General features: G+C 37.2%; 1 protein-coding gene across 2 annotated transcripts in view; it reads right to left on the bottom strand.

Annotated features, from left to right (window-relative positions):
* Positions 1–17617, bottom strand: part of DGKH (diacylglycerol kinase eta) — a 173622-nt gene that overhangs the window by 11472 nt on the left and 144533 nt on the right. The window contains exons 22-29 of one of the 2 annotated variants that reach the window (XM_074859584.1): positions 16371–16484; positions 15946–16080; positions 14738–14904; positions 13175–13280; positions 11581–11673; positions 7403–7522; positions 7042–7150; positions 5506–5636 (exon numbers count right to left, since the gene is read on the bottom strand). In XM_074859584.1, the coding sequence (XP_074715685.1) occupies positions 5506–5636; positions 7042–7150; positions 7403–7522; positions 11581–11673; positions 13175–13280; positions 14738–14904; positions 15946–16080; positions 16371–16484 (975 nt within the window). The remainder of the gene's footprint in view (positions 1–5505; positions 5637–7041; positions 7151–7402; positions 7523–11580; positions 11674–13174; positions 13281–14737; positions 14905–15945; positions 16081–16370; positions 16485–17617) is intronic. The other variant, XM_074859583.1, reaches the window with a different exon arrangement.

The following is a 17617-nucleotide window of genomic DNA, read 5'->3' as shown; positions in this document are numbered from 1 at the left end:
CTTCAGAGAGCAACAGAAAAGATAAGCATTTGTTTTTCATTCCAAAAAGGTTACATCTCCTAACATAGATCTTCCTGATTAAAGAGCTGGAAGAAAAATTCTCAGAGACATTGACAGTCACATCCCCAAGGAAAATGTAAAAAGCACAGGTGTAGATCCCCTTGTAGCCACCACTAAAGAAATCACATCAGCTGAAATGTTTCTAATATTGGTTTCTGGGGCCCATCTCCATATGAGTGACAACAGACAAGGATTTTTTGCAGCAAACCTCTTCCAACATTAATAACAGCTTTAGCATTATCCTTTTCCAATTTTGACTGGTCGAATGGTCAGAGGAGCAGAATGGGATGCCCAGCTGTACTAATGATCCCCAACTGTGCTAATGAATCTTCAGCTCAAGTTTGGCGGAAATCTGCTTCCCTTATCTGTAAAACCCAGCTTTGAAAAGCTCTTTAAAATCCTTGTGTTAGTGATGTTAAGCAAGTGAGACTCAAACACTAATTATCTGTAGAATAAACCTTATGTAAATAGCTTGCAATTAAATAAAAAGATGTAGAAAATTTTCATAATCTATTCTTCTGAAATAGAAATCCTTTCATTTAATAGGAAGATTTTCCATTATGAAGACATTAGAAGGAAAGGAGTGTAATTAAGCAGCTTGAAATATTCTCAGAGTGAAAAATGAAACCATATATAAAAGTCTGTACATACTGTACACAATGACTGTATCTACCTTTCTACAGCCACAGAAACCTCAGAAAATCTGTACTTTATATTACTTTAAAGTTTTAGCATGCAATTCATTTTGCATTTCTCCAAAGGAAGAAAGGGGTGGTAAGATGGGCGTGAATTAATTACTTTATTGTAAAGGTAGCACAGCATAGACTAAACAGGTAGATTAATTTTCAGAGTCAAGACTGAATTCTGGTTATGTTAGAGATGAAAAAAAACCTGGTTGTTTCTTCATTTGAAAACTATCAGCACCATAAATACATGACCATCCTTTCAGCACTTTGGCACAAAGGTGTCAGCGTTAAAGAGTTCAAGATACGTTCATAAAAGTCCCCAAATCAAGTGCTGTTCATAAACCTATCTGAAAAAAACCTTCTGATTTTCTACATCACATCAATTTATATTTTGTTTCCACTAATGGTCATGTCACTTATAAGAAAAAATAGTACTAATTTTTAAGTTAAGAGATTTGATGTAGGTGGTAGTTGTTAAACTCATCCCACAATGACAGTAGTATCTATAATTTTAGATTTCAGAATATTTTCTTTTTTATGCTAAACTTATTTTTCCAATGAATCAAAAATACATACCACTATTGAAACTACTGAAATACCCTAGTTGCTATGTGGAGGAAATTCTACATAAGGGAAAACCCATAAGGATACTTTCCAAACCAGGAGAAGCCACACATGTTAAAGGTTAAGAATTTGCAAATTCTTCAGAACAAACATTTTTCACAAGTAGAATTTCTGTTGGATAAGCAACATAGCAAGATGCTGCCAGACTTCAAAGATCAGAGGAAAGAATCATATTATGAAATTCCCAGAAAACTCAGCCACTTTTTCCACCAACCTTTACAAAGTATCATCAACAACGCTTATGTTTCATAGGCAAGACATTCCGGTTTTATTTCCATTCCAGCTGAAGTTGCTGTAACGTAGATCAGAACAGCAAGACTCAAGAGCCTCATCACAATTTTGGAGGCCCTTTTGATAAATTGTGCCATGTTTCCAGGGTAAAAAACCCCCAAGCAACAAGATAAACTCTGAATTTTGATGCTCATGTAGCAGTTTGGTTTGGAGGAAATTAAAATTTATACGTTCCTGACACTAAACGCTATCTAGTATTCTCAGTTTACTACTGATGCAGCGAAGTTTGCAGAAATTCTCTCATCTCAGACTAAAAGGATTTGCTACAGCAGCATATCATGCATCATTGAAAAAGCAAGACCCCAAAGATCTCTGCATTTTTGTGCATGCATGAGTTTCATCGTGCTCTACATAATCTGTCCATATTTAATTGACATCTAAGTAACAAAAATTCAATTTGACTAAAATATGGTTGTGATGACAAGCCTCGAGCCAGAGTCTGAGGAAGGAAATAACCTTCCTTTTTCCCCAGCTATGGCCTTAAAACTACAGGATCACCTTTCCTTCTGCTCTCCCTAACCACTTTCACATCTCTAGGCATTCAGTAGGTAAGGCTCAAAAAATTCTGGGGGGGGGGAAAAAAAGGTTGGGCAAGAAAAATATCATGGAAATTCTTGCAACAGCTTTCAGGAGTTCTTCATCTGCATTGTATTATGGTGATCAGGCCACTGTCTGCTTAGGCAGGAACCCATTTATTTCAGGTTTGCCCAATAGATTTTGGCCAAACATACCACCAATGTAATACTACCAAACAATTTATATAAACACTCCTTGATATTAACATCTTTCAGATGAGAAACCTACCTTACTTGCATTCCCAGTGTCAAAAGCCATCTAACATGCCTGAAGTCTAACAAATCTTAGAAAACATTTTCCATGCAAGAACTTTTTCAAAACACACTACTGCAAAACACGGAGGTGAAATGCCACAGTCCTCAGCACAGACTTCAGCTTGACTGGCACTGCTCATCAAGCTGACATGAGGCATGGAAACCCTTTCTCCAAGGAAATCAACACTGCTATGGAGTTCTAAGGAGACATCATCCTCATCCTACCAAATGTGTTGCAGTTCTGAGTATTACTAAGTTACTTGCATAGGAACATGGTTACCACTGCTAAGAATGCCAGCATTTATTTCAGAAAAATCAGCCTAATTTTCAATGAATTTGCTTGTAAAATAAGGTTAAAAATATAATCATGACAAGTTTTCTTTCTACAGTTTTTATAGCATAGTTCACAATTCGCTGCCAAGCCTTTCCTCAAGAGAAAGAAAATCACATGGGTGTAAAAGGCTGATGCGCCTTAATAAAATCAGACATAGGAGGCTGGAGAAAGGGTATTACTGGAGGGGCTTGGTGGAGAGAGATATCTGGTTCCTCTTGGAGGTGTTCTCCATTTGCCAGTCACCGCACAGAGCTAACTGAGAATGGAATACACAAGCTACACAAAAATACAATTAGAGGTGTCCAATTCTTCAGTCAACGTATTGATCTATTTCAGTGATGCATGCAAAGGATGCATACTGCTTTTTATCTCTACTTTTGACCACAGAAAGAAAGGTGGGCCCAGAGGATTCAATTAAAACAGGCAATGATTTTTCCTGTTGTAGGCATGAGAGGCAATAGAGGTAAATCTATTGCACATGACTTAAGAGCCTGTGAATCAATGGCAAGCCCACTTAGTTTGACAGGAAGCACAAGCCTTGCACTGGAGGAGAGGCTGTAGACACATTATAGCTCACAAGAGCAATGAAAACTCATCCGCACACCTTGATGGCCAAAGGGAGGAAAAATTAACATGGCAGCTTGTGACGTGTTCCTCATTTCCTAGGTACCACATTACACATCTCGACACCAATTCAGGTCACTGGTCAGAAAACTGCAGGGTCCCTGAGCCATCTTTAATTGGCTCTCTGCAGAGATCATGCCCTATATGTAATGAACAGGACAAGTGCTAAACTCTGCTATATAAATTCAGTGTTGCTACACAGAGCGCAAGTGATGCTTGGCCAAAAGCCTGGCCTACCTTATGAACAGTACTGCTTTGGAAGCTCTCAACATCTGCTAATGAGCAGATGGAGTGATTCTAGAGCAAAACTTCTGCTAGCACAGGCAACTGGCATAGAGAAACTCCTTGTCCAGCTATGCTGAGCAATTTAAAACCTCATACATGCTTCCCAGCAGCGCTAGACAGAGGGGACAGTAAGTCTGTCTCTCTGTAGGCTCTAAGACTTATTTATGCTGAATCAGCATGTCTTAGCAACAGGGATAACACGCTGATGATTATCCTGCTGCAGATATTTATTTACTTGGTTGAAGTGTCAGTCTTCTGGGCATGCAGTCAAATTGGTACCCATCAGAAATGAGGCATGGCCAGAAGCCATGGCCAGTTTAACACTGATCTTACCCACCATCACTTATGCCGACAAATTTGGTATCTTGGGGTTTTTTTTAAGATTTCTTAACATTTTAGTAAACCTATGCATTGTGTGATGCTGAGTTTCCCAGTTAAGTTTTAAATTTGTTCAGTGCCCATTCAGAATAGGACTTGCAACATCCACCACTGGAACACTGTGGTGGATTGCTTGGACAGTTTTCTATTTCCAAATTTTTGCAGGGAGGGACTGTCCTGAAACTTTCCCTCCATGTCAGGAACTATCCTGAAAGAAATGAATTTAACTTCCATAGAAAGAAGCTTACGCAATCTAACCTCAAGCGGTAGAATAATACACAATAGCCAAACAGATAATCTCAAACAGAGCTATCTCCAGCAGCTGCATTCTGCTGCAACAGTCACACAATGAAAGCACTACCTTATAAGATCAGTATTTCATACTATATAAGAAACTTTACAAACAAATGGCACATTTGTATGAAAGTATTGCCTCTATCTGGAGACTACTGCACTGTGGCTAGAGGAATGACTTGCACTCTAAACGTAACTGTTTGTGATTTCTACAATATCCTATTTCCTCTCTTATGTGCTAAAAGCAGTTGCAAAACACATTATCAAGAACTCATTACTACTGAGTTCCCGGAAAAAGTAATGTAATGAATCCCCAAAGATATAGTCTCTATTACATATAATGGATGCACTTAAGTCATTCTTGAAAAAGACCAGCAAGCTCACATAACAGTCTCAGATTCTAGGTAACATTTCTCCCTGCAAAACTTATCAATCTGACCTCAGAGAAAGAAAGTTTTACAATTTTGGAGTCAAAAGAAAGTGCTCTTTTTTAAATATATACAGTTAAAATCAGGCAAGGTTGGTCAGGGACAGCTTAGCAAACCTGTTGCGGAGGTCTATTTTGACACACAAACACCAATGCCATGTAAGTCCAATGCCGCAATTTATTAAGCTGCTTATCTCTCTCACACCCACTCTATCCAATACATATATAATAAATCACCTGAAGCAGGTCAGCTGCTCATAGCTGCTGACCTTGCAGCAGATAGCTTCAAAATTATTATCACCATCTTCAACTGATTCATACTGATCCTGTTCAACGGAAACAGTGAACTCTTGAAGATAACATTATATTACACTGATGTCAGTAAGATATCAAACATGCTTTTCCTATGCCTTTTGACATAAATGATAAGGCTATCATTCTACATAAAGTGCAAAAAAAGGAAATTTTGGATAACACAGATATTCTTGGTTGCAAGTACAAGTCAGCACTTCAGAAAATCAGGCCAAAGGACAGCGCATATTAGTTTATTGCATATTTGCACAGTGTAAGCCAAGCTACAAGCACATAACAAGTGCAGGGAAAGAAGAAAAGTTGGTTGTTGTTTTGTCAAAGAAAATGGTCAATAGCAGAAAAGTAGCACAAAGGAAATACCTTAAGATCTCGCCTTTCCAGATGTAAAAGCTCAGAGCCTCGGATGTCATGGCTGATGAAGATTTCTTTGTACTCTCCCAAACTGAGCAGATCCAGCCAAGCAGCAACTTCATCTGTGCCCCATTTTTGAACTACCAAAGTTAAGAGCAAAACCCCCTTAATTTCTACATGCTCAAATGCATCACAAGCAAAGGTTAGGCCAAAGAGAGTGGAAAACAGAGTAGAATTGCCGTGCTAGCAAAGGGAAAGGTTAGAGGTGTCATTTCCACAAAAACTGACAATTTCCTTTTTACATGCAGGTTACAGGTTAGCAGTTAACATGAGAAAGTATCTAAACAAAGTTGGGGTTCTTTGCTTTGCAGCCATGCTTTCAGCTTTACTCCAGTATCTTCAGTAAAGCCTTTAAAACCTCAAGTCCCAACAAATTCACTTTAAACCATCTTAGGATCAGTGACGCAAAGTCTAATGTTGTTCTGCTTAATACCATTAATTTATTAGTAGTCATCCAGGGAGAGGAGAAGCCTTCAAAAACTAATTAACATGTAAAATTAAAATCTCAACCATACCTCAAATATAGCAATGGCAGCAAGCAAGTCCAGTTTTAATTAACAGATTATAGTATTCTTAATTAATGCAACAAGTATTCTTTAAGCTACTGTGTTACACAGGCCATTAAGAAGCTCTCTGTAAAACATTGTTCTCTAAGGTTAGTTGCCCACATTAGTCCTAGTAAGACAACATTTATTGAAAAAAAAAAAAGTTATGCTACTTATTGCTCTAATTTTGCAACTTCATTCAATGCTAATCAGTTTTACAGTGAAGTGAAATCTGAAATCTAATCTGAAATCTAAAGTCTGATCAACAACTGCAAGATTTTGCAGATTACGAACAACTGTCCAGAAAAAAGATAAAGATGCAGAAGCATTTTTAGGACCATCTGATCACTGATTAACTCCTGGACATAATCTTAAGGAAATAAGTTCATGGATAAGAGTGGGAAGAGAGGAGAGTGGAGTTTGTTCAACTTCTAATAAAAAAAAAAATAAATCAATATTCACTATCATGGCTTTTTGTTCGATTTGTCTCATTTGCTGAACTTAAAACCCATCTGAAATTTAAGAACAACTGGTTAATTAAACCAGTGTGATAAAAGCTATTGCACACGTTCTGAAACTAACTTGAAAAACCTGAACTGGAGCTTCACAGGGAAATGATGTGTTTACTTATAGCTTGTATGGCTGTGAGTTAATCGAATGTAACCACCAGCAAAGACACAAGTCCTGTTGCTTGATAAAACTGTCTGAATATTTTCACAGTAGTTCTTTGATTCACTTGGATATCTTGGGGTCCTACTGAATGCTTTCTAAATGCACTGAAAGAAGTCTTCATCCTCATGAAGATGCCAGTTAGCTCAGTTGCTTTTCACTTTGACTTTACTCTTAGGTAGAGTGCATCATGTCACCTCTTACCAAAAACCCCTTAAAATCCCATTTTCCCCAAATGTTACTATTTTTCTTGTAATTTCAAAACACATACCAGGCTGAGGGCTGGTCTTATGCTTCTGAACTTTTTCTTTTTTAAACTTTGGCACTATGCGAAACACGGTACTTCTGTTGTTTCTTTTAGCATAATCCAGAGGGGGATCCTGCATGAAAGAAGAGACATAGTTACCTGTAATTAACAGAAAACAACAGCTACATTACATGCTTGAGATGGTAATTCATAGTTAATCTCAAAAACAAAGACCAAATTTTACTTTCATTAAGAATAATGTCAGGATTTAACTCTATAAATGTTTCATTAGATAACCATTCAAAACCTTTACATTCACAAAAGGGACACAAAAGAAGCCCTAAACTTAGTTCAGTTAGAGACAGGAAATATTAATCAAACCCACCTCATCATCATTTGGTTGAAAAACATAATAAAGCCAAGGGATTTCAGCAAGTTTTCTCAACTCTATTTCCACGCTGTGCAAAGCATCAGACAACAGTTCTTCATGGGGAGCTTCTAACTGCTGTTTATAAACAGGCAGGAAAAATAGTATTTTTAGTTTTATTAAGATACATAATTTAAATCTAGATATGTTGTTACCACATACAAACAGATAACTGCTGAGTGTAAACAAATGGTGAAAACAAATAATCTTCCAAATTTAGATTTTTCTTCAGAGATACATCAGACCACCCTGACACTACATTTAGTATGGTCCCAACCACAAAGGGATGACTGAGACAGCTGAGACTTTTGGTGCAGGCCAGCTGGACCTAGCTGCCAATCACTGTCATCATTCAGTCCACTCCCAAGTCTTCTACAGAACAAAAGTTACCTGATAGCACCAATACTAGAATACACTAGAAATGGAAACTACCAGCACGAGCTAAAACTGGACCAGAAGAGCAGAGGCCTGGAAAATCTTTGTATGAAAGGTGGTGCAAAAAAACTTAATAGATGGTAGTAAGCCTGAGTTATTATTTGCAAACGTCTTCATATGATAGATCACTCTCTCCTGGTCAAGTAAGAGAAAATGGATTTTACCAAAGATGATTAATTCCCAAAGGTCTTCTAGGAGTGATATAATACCTGCACTACCCCTTCTAAACAGGCGAAACCTGGAGCAATAGACACTGTTGCTGTCTGAGGGTGAGAAGAACAGAGACCAGGCATGGAAGAGGGACACGATTGCAGCCCCAGACAGAAGAGAAAAAGCCAAAGACATTAGTGAAGGCCAAAGAGGAAAAGGAAGTGGTAGCAGTGTAAAAAGCTTGGGACTTGCTGACCTATGGGGATTTGACTCTATCAATGCTTTGAGAACCCCATGGAAGTACCAGTTTTCCTTCAAACCCCGGTAAATGAAAACTATTCTGCAGCTGTTGTGTGAGTCGAACTTGTGAGGAAGAGGTAAGGCAGGCAGTTGATCCCTGGCAACACTGTTCTAGGCTTACCTGGTGTTGCTGAAACACCATTTTGAGATAGAGAGTTGAATCCTGGAACAAGCTGCTTGGAATCACTAATAAAGCAATCTGAACATCTGTTTCTCCCTCTGAAGCAAAAGTAGTCCCAAAGCAGTGCAGAATATTCTTTTGAAAGGATCTAATTAAGTTATATCCTAGTGAATGCATTTTTAAAATGGAGTTGTAAGAGAATCTTTGATCCTTAGCGCTGGAAAAAGATTTTGACGTTGTTGGGGTTTGGTGATGAATTACAAGCCCCCATTAATTTATCCCACCTAACAAAAATTTCTTTCTTTTGCTTCAATAGTTTACATATGTTACCACCTTTCAAAGGAGAGACCATCTTTAGTAAGATGTTGCTGTTTAGTACAGTAATACTGGAAATATAAGCTCACTCTTGCTATCACGTTATCTTCTCTTCTAAAGCTCACAGCATTCAGTGCCCATAAGCAGACTGTGGTCTTTCTTTTGCCTTCCTTTATTTTCTCATTTGAACAGTTTAGTTAATTTGGAGCACAGTGGAGGACCCACTTGTCTTTGAAGAAGTTACAACTTTTCTTGTGTTATCATTTTTAAGAAATTATTTAAGGCACCTATTTTATATAAATGAATGAAACAAAGAGTTCTGTCTTTCGCAACAAGCCCTTATCTAATTGCTTGATTCTGCTTGATTTTGCCTGGGGACAAAACAACTCTCATCTGATGGTGAGAAAGTGCATGCATTGACAATATTGCTCCTGAAATAAACCCAAAACGATAGTGCAATTCTGGTAAAGGAACAGTCAGCAATTTAGTGTAAATTCTCCTCCTACAACATCTTGGAAAAGTTTCTTATTTCCACGATGAAAATCAACACTATGAATGAAACAATGAAAATAAAAGATTTTTCAATTCCTTACAAATTAAACTTCTAATATTAAAACACTTTATTCCAGTGAGCTCAGATCATTTCACTCAGCTGAAGTGAAACATTCTGTCATACTTCTCCCTTCACACATTGGAAAATTGTGCCATAACCATCTGGGAGATTCCACAAATCAGCTTCATTGTCCCATCTTATCATTTCACTAAAAATGGCATTTACAGCTAATTCACCATTTGATGTCATCTAGCTAATACTGTTGTATGAACTTTGTTAATCGTATCTTACAGGAGGTGGCAGGAATCACAGTCTCTTTATATATGTATTTACATTTCTTTTGTCTCCTTCAGAAGCCATAAGAGAAGGACTCAAGAGCTGGTAAATGCAAACAAAGAAAAAGCTTACCAAGTAGTATATGCAACAAAGGCATCAATTTACCGCTATCAGAAGCTTTGATCACAGAAAAGAGGGGTGAGGGAGAAATGAAGAGGAAAAAAAAAAGAAGATATTAAAGAAAGAATGTCCGTCTTTGTCAGAGGAGAAAGATAATTTGGAAAAAAGTGTATGATAGCAGTGGCTGATTGAATCAAGCAGCACCTTACATGTCATCTGTCTCTATTTTAATAGAGTGAGGGACCAACATATATGCAGCTTCAACATTTATAAAATACATGGCAAAAAGGTTAACCAGGGTGCCTTGTTACTGTGACTGAAATACTGTTCTAAACAAGCACGGTGTCAAATGAGTGTAATGGCCATCTCTAGATTATCTCAGTATCTTCTAAATGGCCTTATTGTTAAAAAATGGGTTTGATGGAGACTCACGAAGACATTTGCACAGACCATAATGATAAGCAGAAGTACAACATGTAAAAATCAGAAATGGACAAATGAATCAAATTAAGCTTTGGAGCCTGAACAAGGGACCAGTTTGACAACACAATGCGATCACAACTGGCTATAGAAAAGGTAATGTTTCAATGGGAAGGCTTCCATAATAACATTATTTCCAGACTGCCGTGATAAATTATACTAGTCCTAGTATGACATCACCAACTTAAACCTTTTCTTCTAATTCCTCTTCTTAAACTATTCTAAAATTTAAACAAATTTCTGTATTTTGATTCCCCATTCAATATGAAATATGGGGAATTAGTAATAGCAATTTGAAAAAAAGAGCAGATATTTTTCCCTTGTCTTGGACCTAGTGAATAACTTTCCCTCCTAAAAACTCATAAACTAGATCATATGAACCTAATCTTTGACTATTTCTAGAAATTAAATGGTTATTTAGCCTCTAGACCATATTAACTTTTGTTTACAGTAGAACAGACTCGTACCATTTATCACGTGTGTAAAAAGGTATGTGAACCTGCACCTACCCTAACTCAGCTAAACGAAAACATTCCTATTGATATCCATGTTTAATTGTGACACTTAAATAACAGTAAGTTAGCAATAAATCAGCTTTTGAATCCAAAGAAAATGTAACTGTTCCTACTGAGTATCTGCTTAATGTAAAACTGGACCAGCATGGAAAACCTGACATCTTTCTTCTCTTCACGGTAGCACATACAGAAATTTTCTAATTATAAGTCCAGGTAAAACAATTTTTGAGCAGTCTTCATCATTTAAGGCACAGAAACAGTAGCCAAAGAAGAAGATGCAAAGTCTGCAAGTACCATCAGAGGTCTACTGAACACTTACCAGTTAAAGGTTATAAAATAATTCCTGTCAGGTATTAGAACAAGGGTGAGATTTACTTGCCCAGATTATATAAGTAGGAGTTGAATGCAGAAGCAGCTGAACAGCTTCTGAAGCTGAGAAGCTGAACAGCTCTCACTCCAGGTTCTGTTTAAACTCTGAAGATGGTCACATAATAGAACTTCAGAAGTTCTGTTAAATGCTACACCTCCAGAAGATCATTTATCTTTTTCTAAGATAGGCCTCCAAGACAGCTGAGTGTGAATCAACCTCAACAGGGATACTTATTTCTCTCCACTCCACTGACTATTAAAATGAAGAGCCCAGGCAATGACCTTTTAGATATTTGAAGTGAGGTAAGATGGATGTCAACCTAGGACAAGAATTCATAACTCATTCTGATCAAAACCTCAAATGCAGTGTAATATCCTCCAATTGGCCTTACAGAGCTTCTTGCAGCATCTCATAAATCCTGCACCGATTTAAAAAATCAGCAAAGAACAAATCACGGATAATCTGAATGAGGGAATAAAATGATGTATTTTGTGACCTTACCAAAGGAACTCTTCCTACTAGCAGAGATTCAGTTTCATTATGCAGGGCCTTCACATTGACAGCTATCTCCATGGCAGTATTTCTGGTAAGACTCTGGGGGGAATAAGAAGCATAAAAATTATTTGAAGTGATGCAAGTCCGACTGAGAATAAGTACTTTGGGTTTACAGCACAGATCTTAAGTGAAGACACTTCTAGTCTAGGAGAAATACATCAATTCAGCTCTACACTGCAACTTCTTCAGCACTGAGAATAGAAAACAAAAATATAGTATCTATTAACTGTCTTTTCCCTGACTTCATTTAATACGACCTTATACAATCCTGAAGATCACCAAGTGAACAGCCACCTGTGAGATGAATCCATGATTTTTGTGGATGACAAAGGCCAGCAGAAAACAATGACTGTTGATCTGAATTGTTCACCTTATCCTTAGCAGAAGTAAGCTGCTAGACATATTTTAAAAAGCAAAGGTTAACTAATATATTTACCGTACATAAATTTAGGTTATATATAGACAGCCTCTACCTAATTAATCTTTTTTGGGTCCAGTCCCTGAAAACAGGAAACTCATTTCCCCTCACCCCCTTAGCATTCTTTGCATAGCATTTGGATAACAATTAAGCATGAAAATTTCTGTGAATGCATCCACAAGAATTCACCTATATGTAGTAACAGCATTTGTTCAGCCTTTGCCATGCCTCCACTGTCTCTGGAGACATGCCTACACAGTTGTCTGCAAGCAGATGTAAGCTTACTTTGCTTGTTATTTTTGCTGTTTGATGACCTGAGTTTGGTTTATTCATGCTCAGAGCTACATTAGTACACCACCTCACTTGATTTAATAAACACTGCTGCATCACTTCAGGATGAGCACCCCTGGCTGTGGACCACTGTTGCAGATCGAACAAATTCTTGACTGCTTCCAAAAGGCAACAGACATACTCTTACCCTGCCCCTAATCCAAATTCCCTATCTCCTTTTTGACTACTTGCTCCCCCCTGCAACAACACCCAGGTCGTCTGCGTTTTAAGTGTCATTAATGTCCCTAACGTCCAGTGTTCACAAAAGAGAGTATCATCTGGGGAGGACACTGATGAAGGCAGAAACTGCATCTTCAGCCTTCTCAGATATTACATTGTATCAGTCTAACACCAGGAGGGAACTCTCTTCTTTAATACTTCTGTAAAAAGGCAGTTCTCCTAACTCCCATTCCTGGTATTACTAATAAATTTCAGAATCACTGAGCAGGACCAAATTCATCAGCTATGGGGTGTTTCCCTATGCACGTGAGCTATGCAGAGCATGTGCTATACACAGCAGCACCTTCCAAATCAGAAGTAACTTTCCATTTACTTTCACCTTAGAGGAGTGGCAAAAAAAGAGACAAGATAAAACATCCATTCATCTGTTCAGCATTTTCATTAAAATTTGAGCATGTCTATGGATATTTAGAAGTCTTTTTTCAACAAAAGCTTCAAGAATTATTATCCAACTTGTTTTAATATGGGGACAGGGAGTACAATACAGTCACAAGCTTATGCACACAGATATTATGGCTTATTTACTTATACATAAATCTGTTTTTCCTTTACCTCAGGAAACCTTGGGTTGGCTTTATTTAATGCATGTGAACATGCATTAACAGCATGAGCAAGCTCCTGCTCCAAGAGGCCATGTATTTTTGCTGCTTCACAGATCCTAGAAAAATATAAAAGAGAAAAATACAATTGAAATTTGAAAAATAGACTTGAAATACAAGTATCTCTTCAAGCAATACATCACCTCATACAAATTATACTCAGATTATTTATTCTGCTATGGAATACTGAGACACATTTATTTATCTTAGAACACAAATGCTATGCAAAAATTGTACCAAAAACGTTGGGGCTATTAATTCAAATAAACTATAAGAGGAAAAACCTAGCACATTACGATAACTTACTTGAAGTTATCTTAAAAACCATTACACCTATTTCACAAGGCATATCCTTCAGATGCAACATTAAAATTGGTTGCAATCATTTGAGATTATAGGAGGTCCAGCTGTAATTACAACCTCAGGACTATCTCTAGAACAGTAAAGTTTTTAAGCTGTCTTGGTTAAACTTCACTTTGGGTAATTATAACCCAAATTATTCTTCTATGTCTACTTAAGTCACCAGTACATTATAAAAACAATATGTAGCTTTTCAAATCCTTTCTTATATTATCAGTGCAACTCAACACATACTCCAAGAATTGATTTTGATAATGAATTTTAATAATCTGTTATGATGAACGGAATAGCAGCTTTATAAAATGTTCTGATTTTAAAAAAAAGCGCTTTTCTTAAAAAAAGGGGTTTTTTTTTTCTGTGAAAATGGAAGTGTCTTCTTTATTAAAATACTTGCATCTCAGGAAGAAAGTAGTTCTTGAAAATAAGCAAGGTGCGGGATCAGTTTTATACCATCAGCACACTAGCACCTCAAACCATACAAATTACTGAAGTGTCCAGAGGCACAGAGATGAGGATTTTAAGCATTAGGAATTAGATAGAAAGCTGCAATAATAATGAATAAGTGGATGAATGCAAAAAGGTATGAAGATTTTGTCTGGCAATTTGGGCTCCTTGAACATTGGTGTGTTAACTGTTCACTTGTACAATATTTTAAGAAAACTTTCAAATTCATTGAAAAGTGCTCATCTTTTTGAAATTGTGAGTAACAAGACTTTAAGGAGAAATAAGTTCTGAAGAAGTTAATGTCAGGTGGATACAAGCACTCTGTTGACATCTTAAGTTGACTTTAAGGGGTTTTTTTCAATAAATATATTTTTACTTTTGCGTAAAATGAGAAGTTTCAATCAAAAGCCTCTCTGCAAAGAAGGTTTCCAGTTTTCCATTTCCATTTCTGCTCCTTCAGAAAGGTTTTCACAAGAAAAAAATACATAAACACACAAAAATAAAATTACAGAAATATGTAAGAAGAGTATATATAAACGAATTGAGCCTTAAAAATAAAATAAAATTTTAAAAATAAAGTAACTGATAGAGTGGCAACTAAACATTAACAAAAACCAGAAATTATACACTTCTAAGTCTATGTATGCATTTACATGAATAATTCAGTCTTGGTGTCTACGTTGCCAATCCAAACTTATTAATTTTACTGTACCTGGTAATAAGTTCTTCTGCAGCTTGTGAGCACAGATGAATCTGTGCAACTTCTTCTTCTGTAGCCAACTCAACAGCCTGCTGAGGGTACAAGGGAGATCGAATGACAGGTTTACAGGAATCATACTTCTGTTTGTCTTCCCAAGACTTCAGGGTGTTTTCAAAGGCCTAATCAAAATGAATTATACATTCAGTTCACAGCACTTGAAGTATTCTTACTTATTAAAAAACCAATTTTATGTTTTATATAAATTTTAATTTATAAAAAAATTAGTTAAAATTAATTTAATACACAACTTTTAATTTAAATTTTATATAAATGATACAAGTTATAAATAATAAATGACATTTAAGTTTTTTAAACTTAGTATAGAGAATAAGTTACTTCTGAAAGCTTGCTCTGTCTCCCCCCACCGTTATCCTCAAAAAAGTGTCTTCCAAAACAATAAGAACACAAAGACAGTGATAATACATTTTGTTCAGATAGCAAGATCCAAATCTGAAACTAATACAGGATTGAAACCTAAAAAATGGTGGGAAAAGGTTACAAATTTACTAAAATAGAGTTCAAATGCCATTAACTCCACCCTAAATTCAACATCCAGTTAGTGGACAGAGAACTGAGGGGCAGTTAGGCTTTTCACACAGTAATCCTAGACAAGCATGAACTCTTCAGTGGCTCTGTGATTAGGTTCTGCTTGTGTCTCTTCTGTCTGAGATTGGGTCATGGGGGAGAGGGAAGATTAGTAGGACAGAGAGAGACACAGGAGATAAATCTGCAGAAAGTTGTTCTGAAAAATGGACATTATAGAACTTTGCTATTTATGCAACAGAAGAAGGGAAGGAGGGAGGGAGGGAGAGAGGGAGGGAATATAGAAAATACAGAAAACAGAAAATACAGAAAACAGAAAACACAGAAAACATAGAAAACATAAAATAGAAAATTTTAACCATTCTTACTATATATTAATAAGAATACAGGAATAGCACTAATAAAACTGATGAAAGCTAACAGAGCTTTGTCACTTATACAAAAGAACAATTCTCTACCCAGCTTATTATAGAAATTATATAACTGTAATTACATGTTATATAAATAGTCATAACACATTTTTGTAAGCACTATTTTGTTCATGTTGTAACTGAATCAAATTATTAAAGAAACCAATGTTGGTAATGGTATCTCATAACACACTTTGTGCAACATACTCTGTCTCGTGTTAGCATCTGAGCTCTGTTTTTATGTATGATCTTAATAACTCCCGGGGGCTGGATCCATGCCTCTCCATCGACTTGCACTGGAACCCCTTCATCGCCAAGTATGGTGATCTTTACTGACCGACACTGGAAAAGAACAAACACATTATTTTACAGAGCAATAAATACTAATGAAACTGACAGGCTACCTGAAATATGTGGATTACTAGGAGCTGTGGCTTCCCTCCAGGACTGTCTCAAGGATGAAGCATTTTTATACTTCATTCATCATTGAAGACAATTTGTTACCCGTTAAAATTTAAACAATGTCAGCACTTTATTAATGTATAGGGTGGTGGTCATCAAGAGTACTGCTACTTGTCAGCATCCCAAACTGCTGCCGATCATGTTGTGCGCTTTCAAAGGAGGAAACAAACCTGAGCTATCCTGTGGTGCTGCAGTTTGATGACTCTTGAAACTGCCATCTGCATGCTGCCAAATACTGCAACAACTTCTAAGATTTTATCATCGAATGATGGAGCTCCAAATATCTGAAAGGAAAAGAAAATATTCCATTTTTGATGGTAATTCTAGTGCTTAGATTGCATGTTCAATGAAACACAGATTCATTTACAGATTCATTTTCAACATTTAAATGCTCTAACTTATTTACTGTAGAATAACTACATTGTCTCTCAAAAGTCATAGGAGTAAGATACCATAGACGGTAGGCAAATGTTATATTAAAACAGCAATGCTAACAGCATTTCAACTATCTGAATGACGAGGACATATCCTTATATAGGAAGGATGGCATGTTTCAGCATGCAGACTGTTTTTCAAGGCAAGATGAAAGGCCAATTCAAATCTCTGCTTGGTTAATCTACTTAATATCTAAGAGGTTCTTGAAGTTAAGATGAGTAATGGTGTCTTTCTTCTCAGAAGTGCTTATCTTCTTATATTCTGAATTCTCGGGAAACCAACTTCTGAGTCCACACTCAGCTCTGTTAAATACAGCTTTCATACTGAAGAGGATCTTGTTTGCGCTGTATGCAATTATCCACTGTAAATATGAAAACAGCTCCTGTATGGAACAAACATGATATCCAGACAAGACGTTGAATTTCCATTAGCTTACACAAAGCGCAGGAAGTCTTGTGTGTGCCATTGCCACCTGGTGTCCTGCAGGGGAATTCAGCCATGCCACAGGACAAGTCGTAGGCTGGAGTTCAACTGGGTCTGGCAGGAGATACCACACTAAGGTCACTTCAAGCGTGACCATTTCATCCTGATATGCAACAGGGAGCAACAAGGGAGAAAAATCAGCAGGAGAAATCATTCCAGTAAGAGTTTAATGGGTAGAGAGATCACGCCTCTGAGCGGTGCTCAGCCTGACTCCATTGGCATGTTGGGCAGAGTAAGCTGCATCAGAGACGCCCAAGACCAGACTGGAGAAAATCCCTGAAAGGAGCTCAAAAGCCACAACTAGTCCAGTCATGTCTCCTGATAGAGGATTTCCTGGAAGTGAATAATAAGACAGTGTGGATCCAGAACTGTGTAATCCAGATAGTGTCTGCAGCAATGGTTCAGGGAGGGAGAGGATGGGGAACAGGGTGGAAGACTTTGGCCCCTGCTGCCCAGCAAGCCAGTGGAAGTCTTCACCCCAGTGCAGTGAGCGGTGGCT

This window comes from Strix uralensis, chromosome 2, assembly GCF_047716275.1.
Source record: "Strix uralensis isolate ZFMK-TIS-50842 chromosome 2, bStrUra1, whole genome shotgun sequence".
Taxonomy (NCBI): domain Eukaryota; kingdom Metazoa; phylum Chordata; class Aves; order Strigiformes; family Strigidae; genus Strix; species Strix uralensis.
Note: the sequence above shows the minus strand (reverse complement) of the source record. Positions and strands in the feature narration are given on the sequence as shown.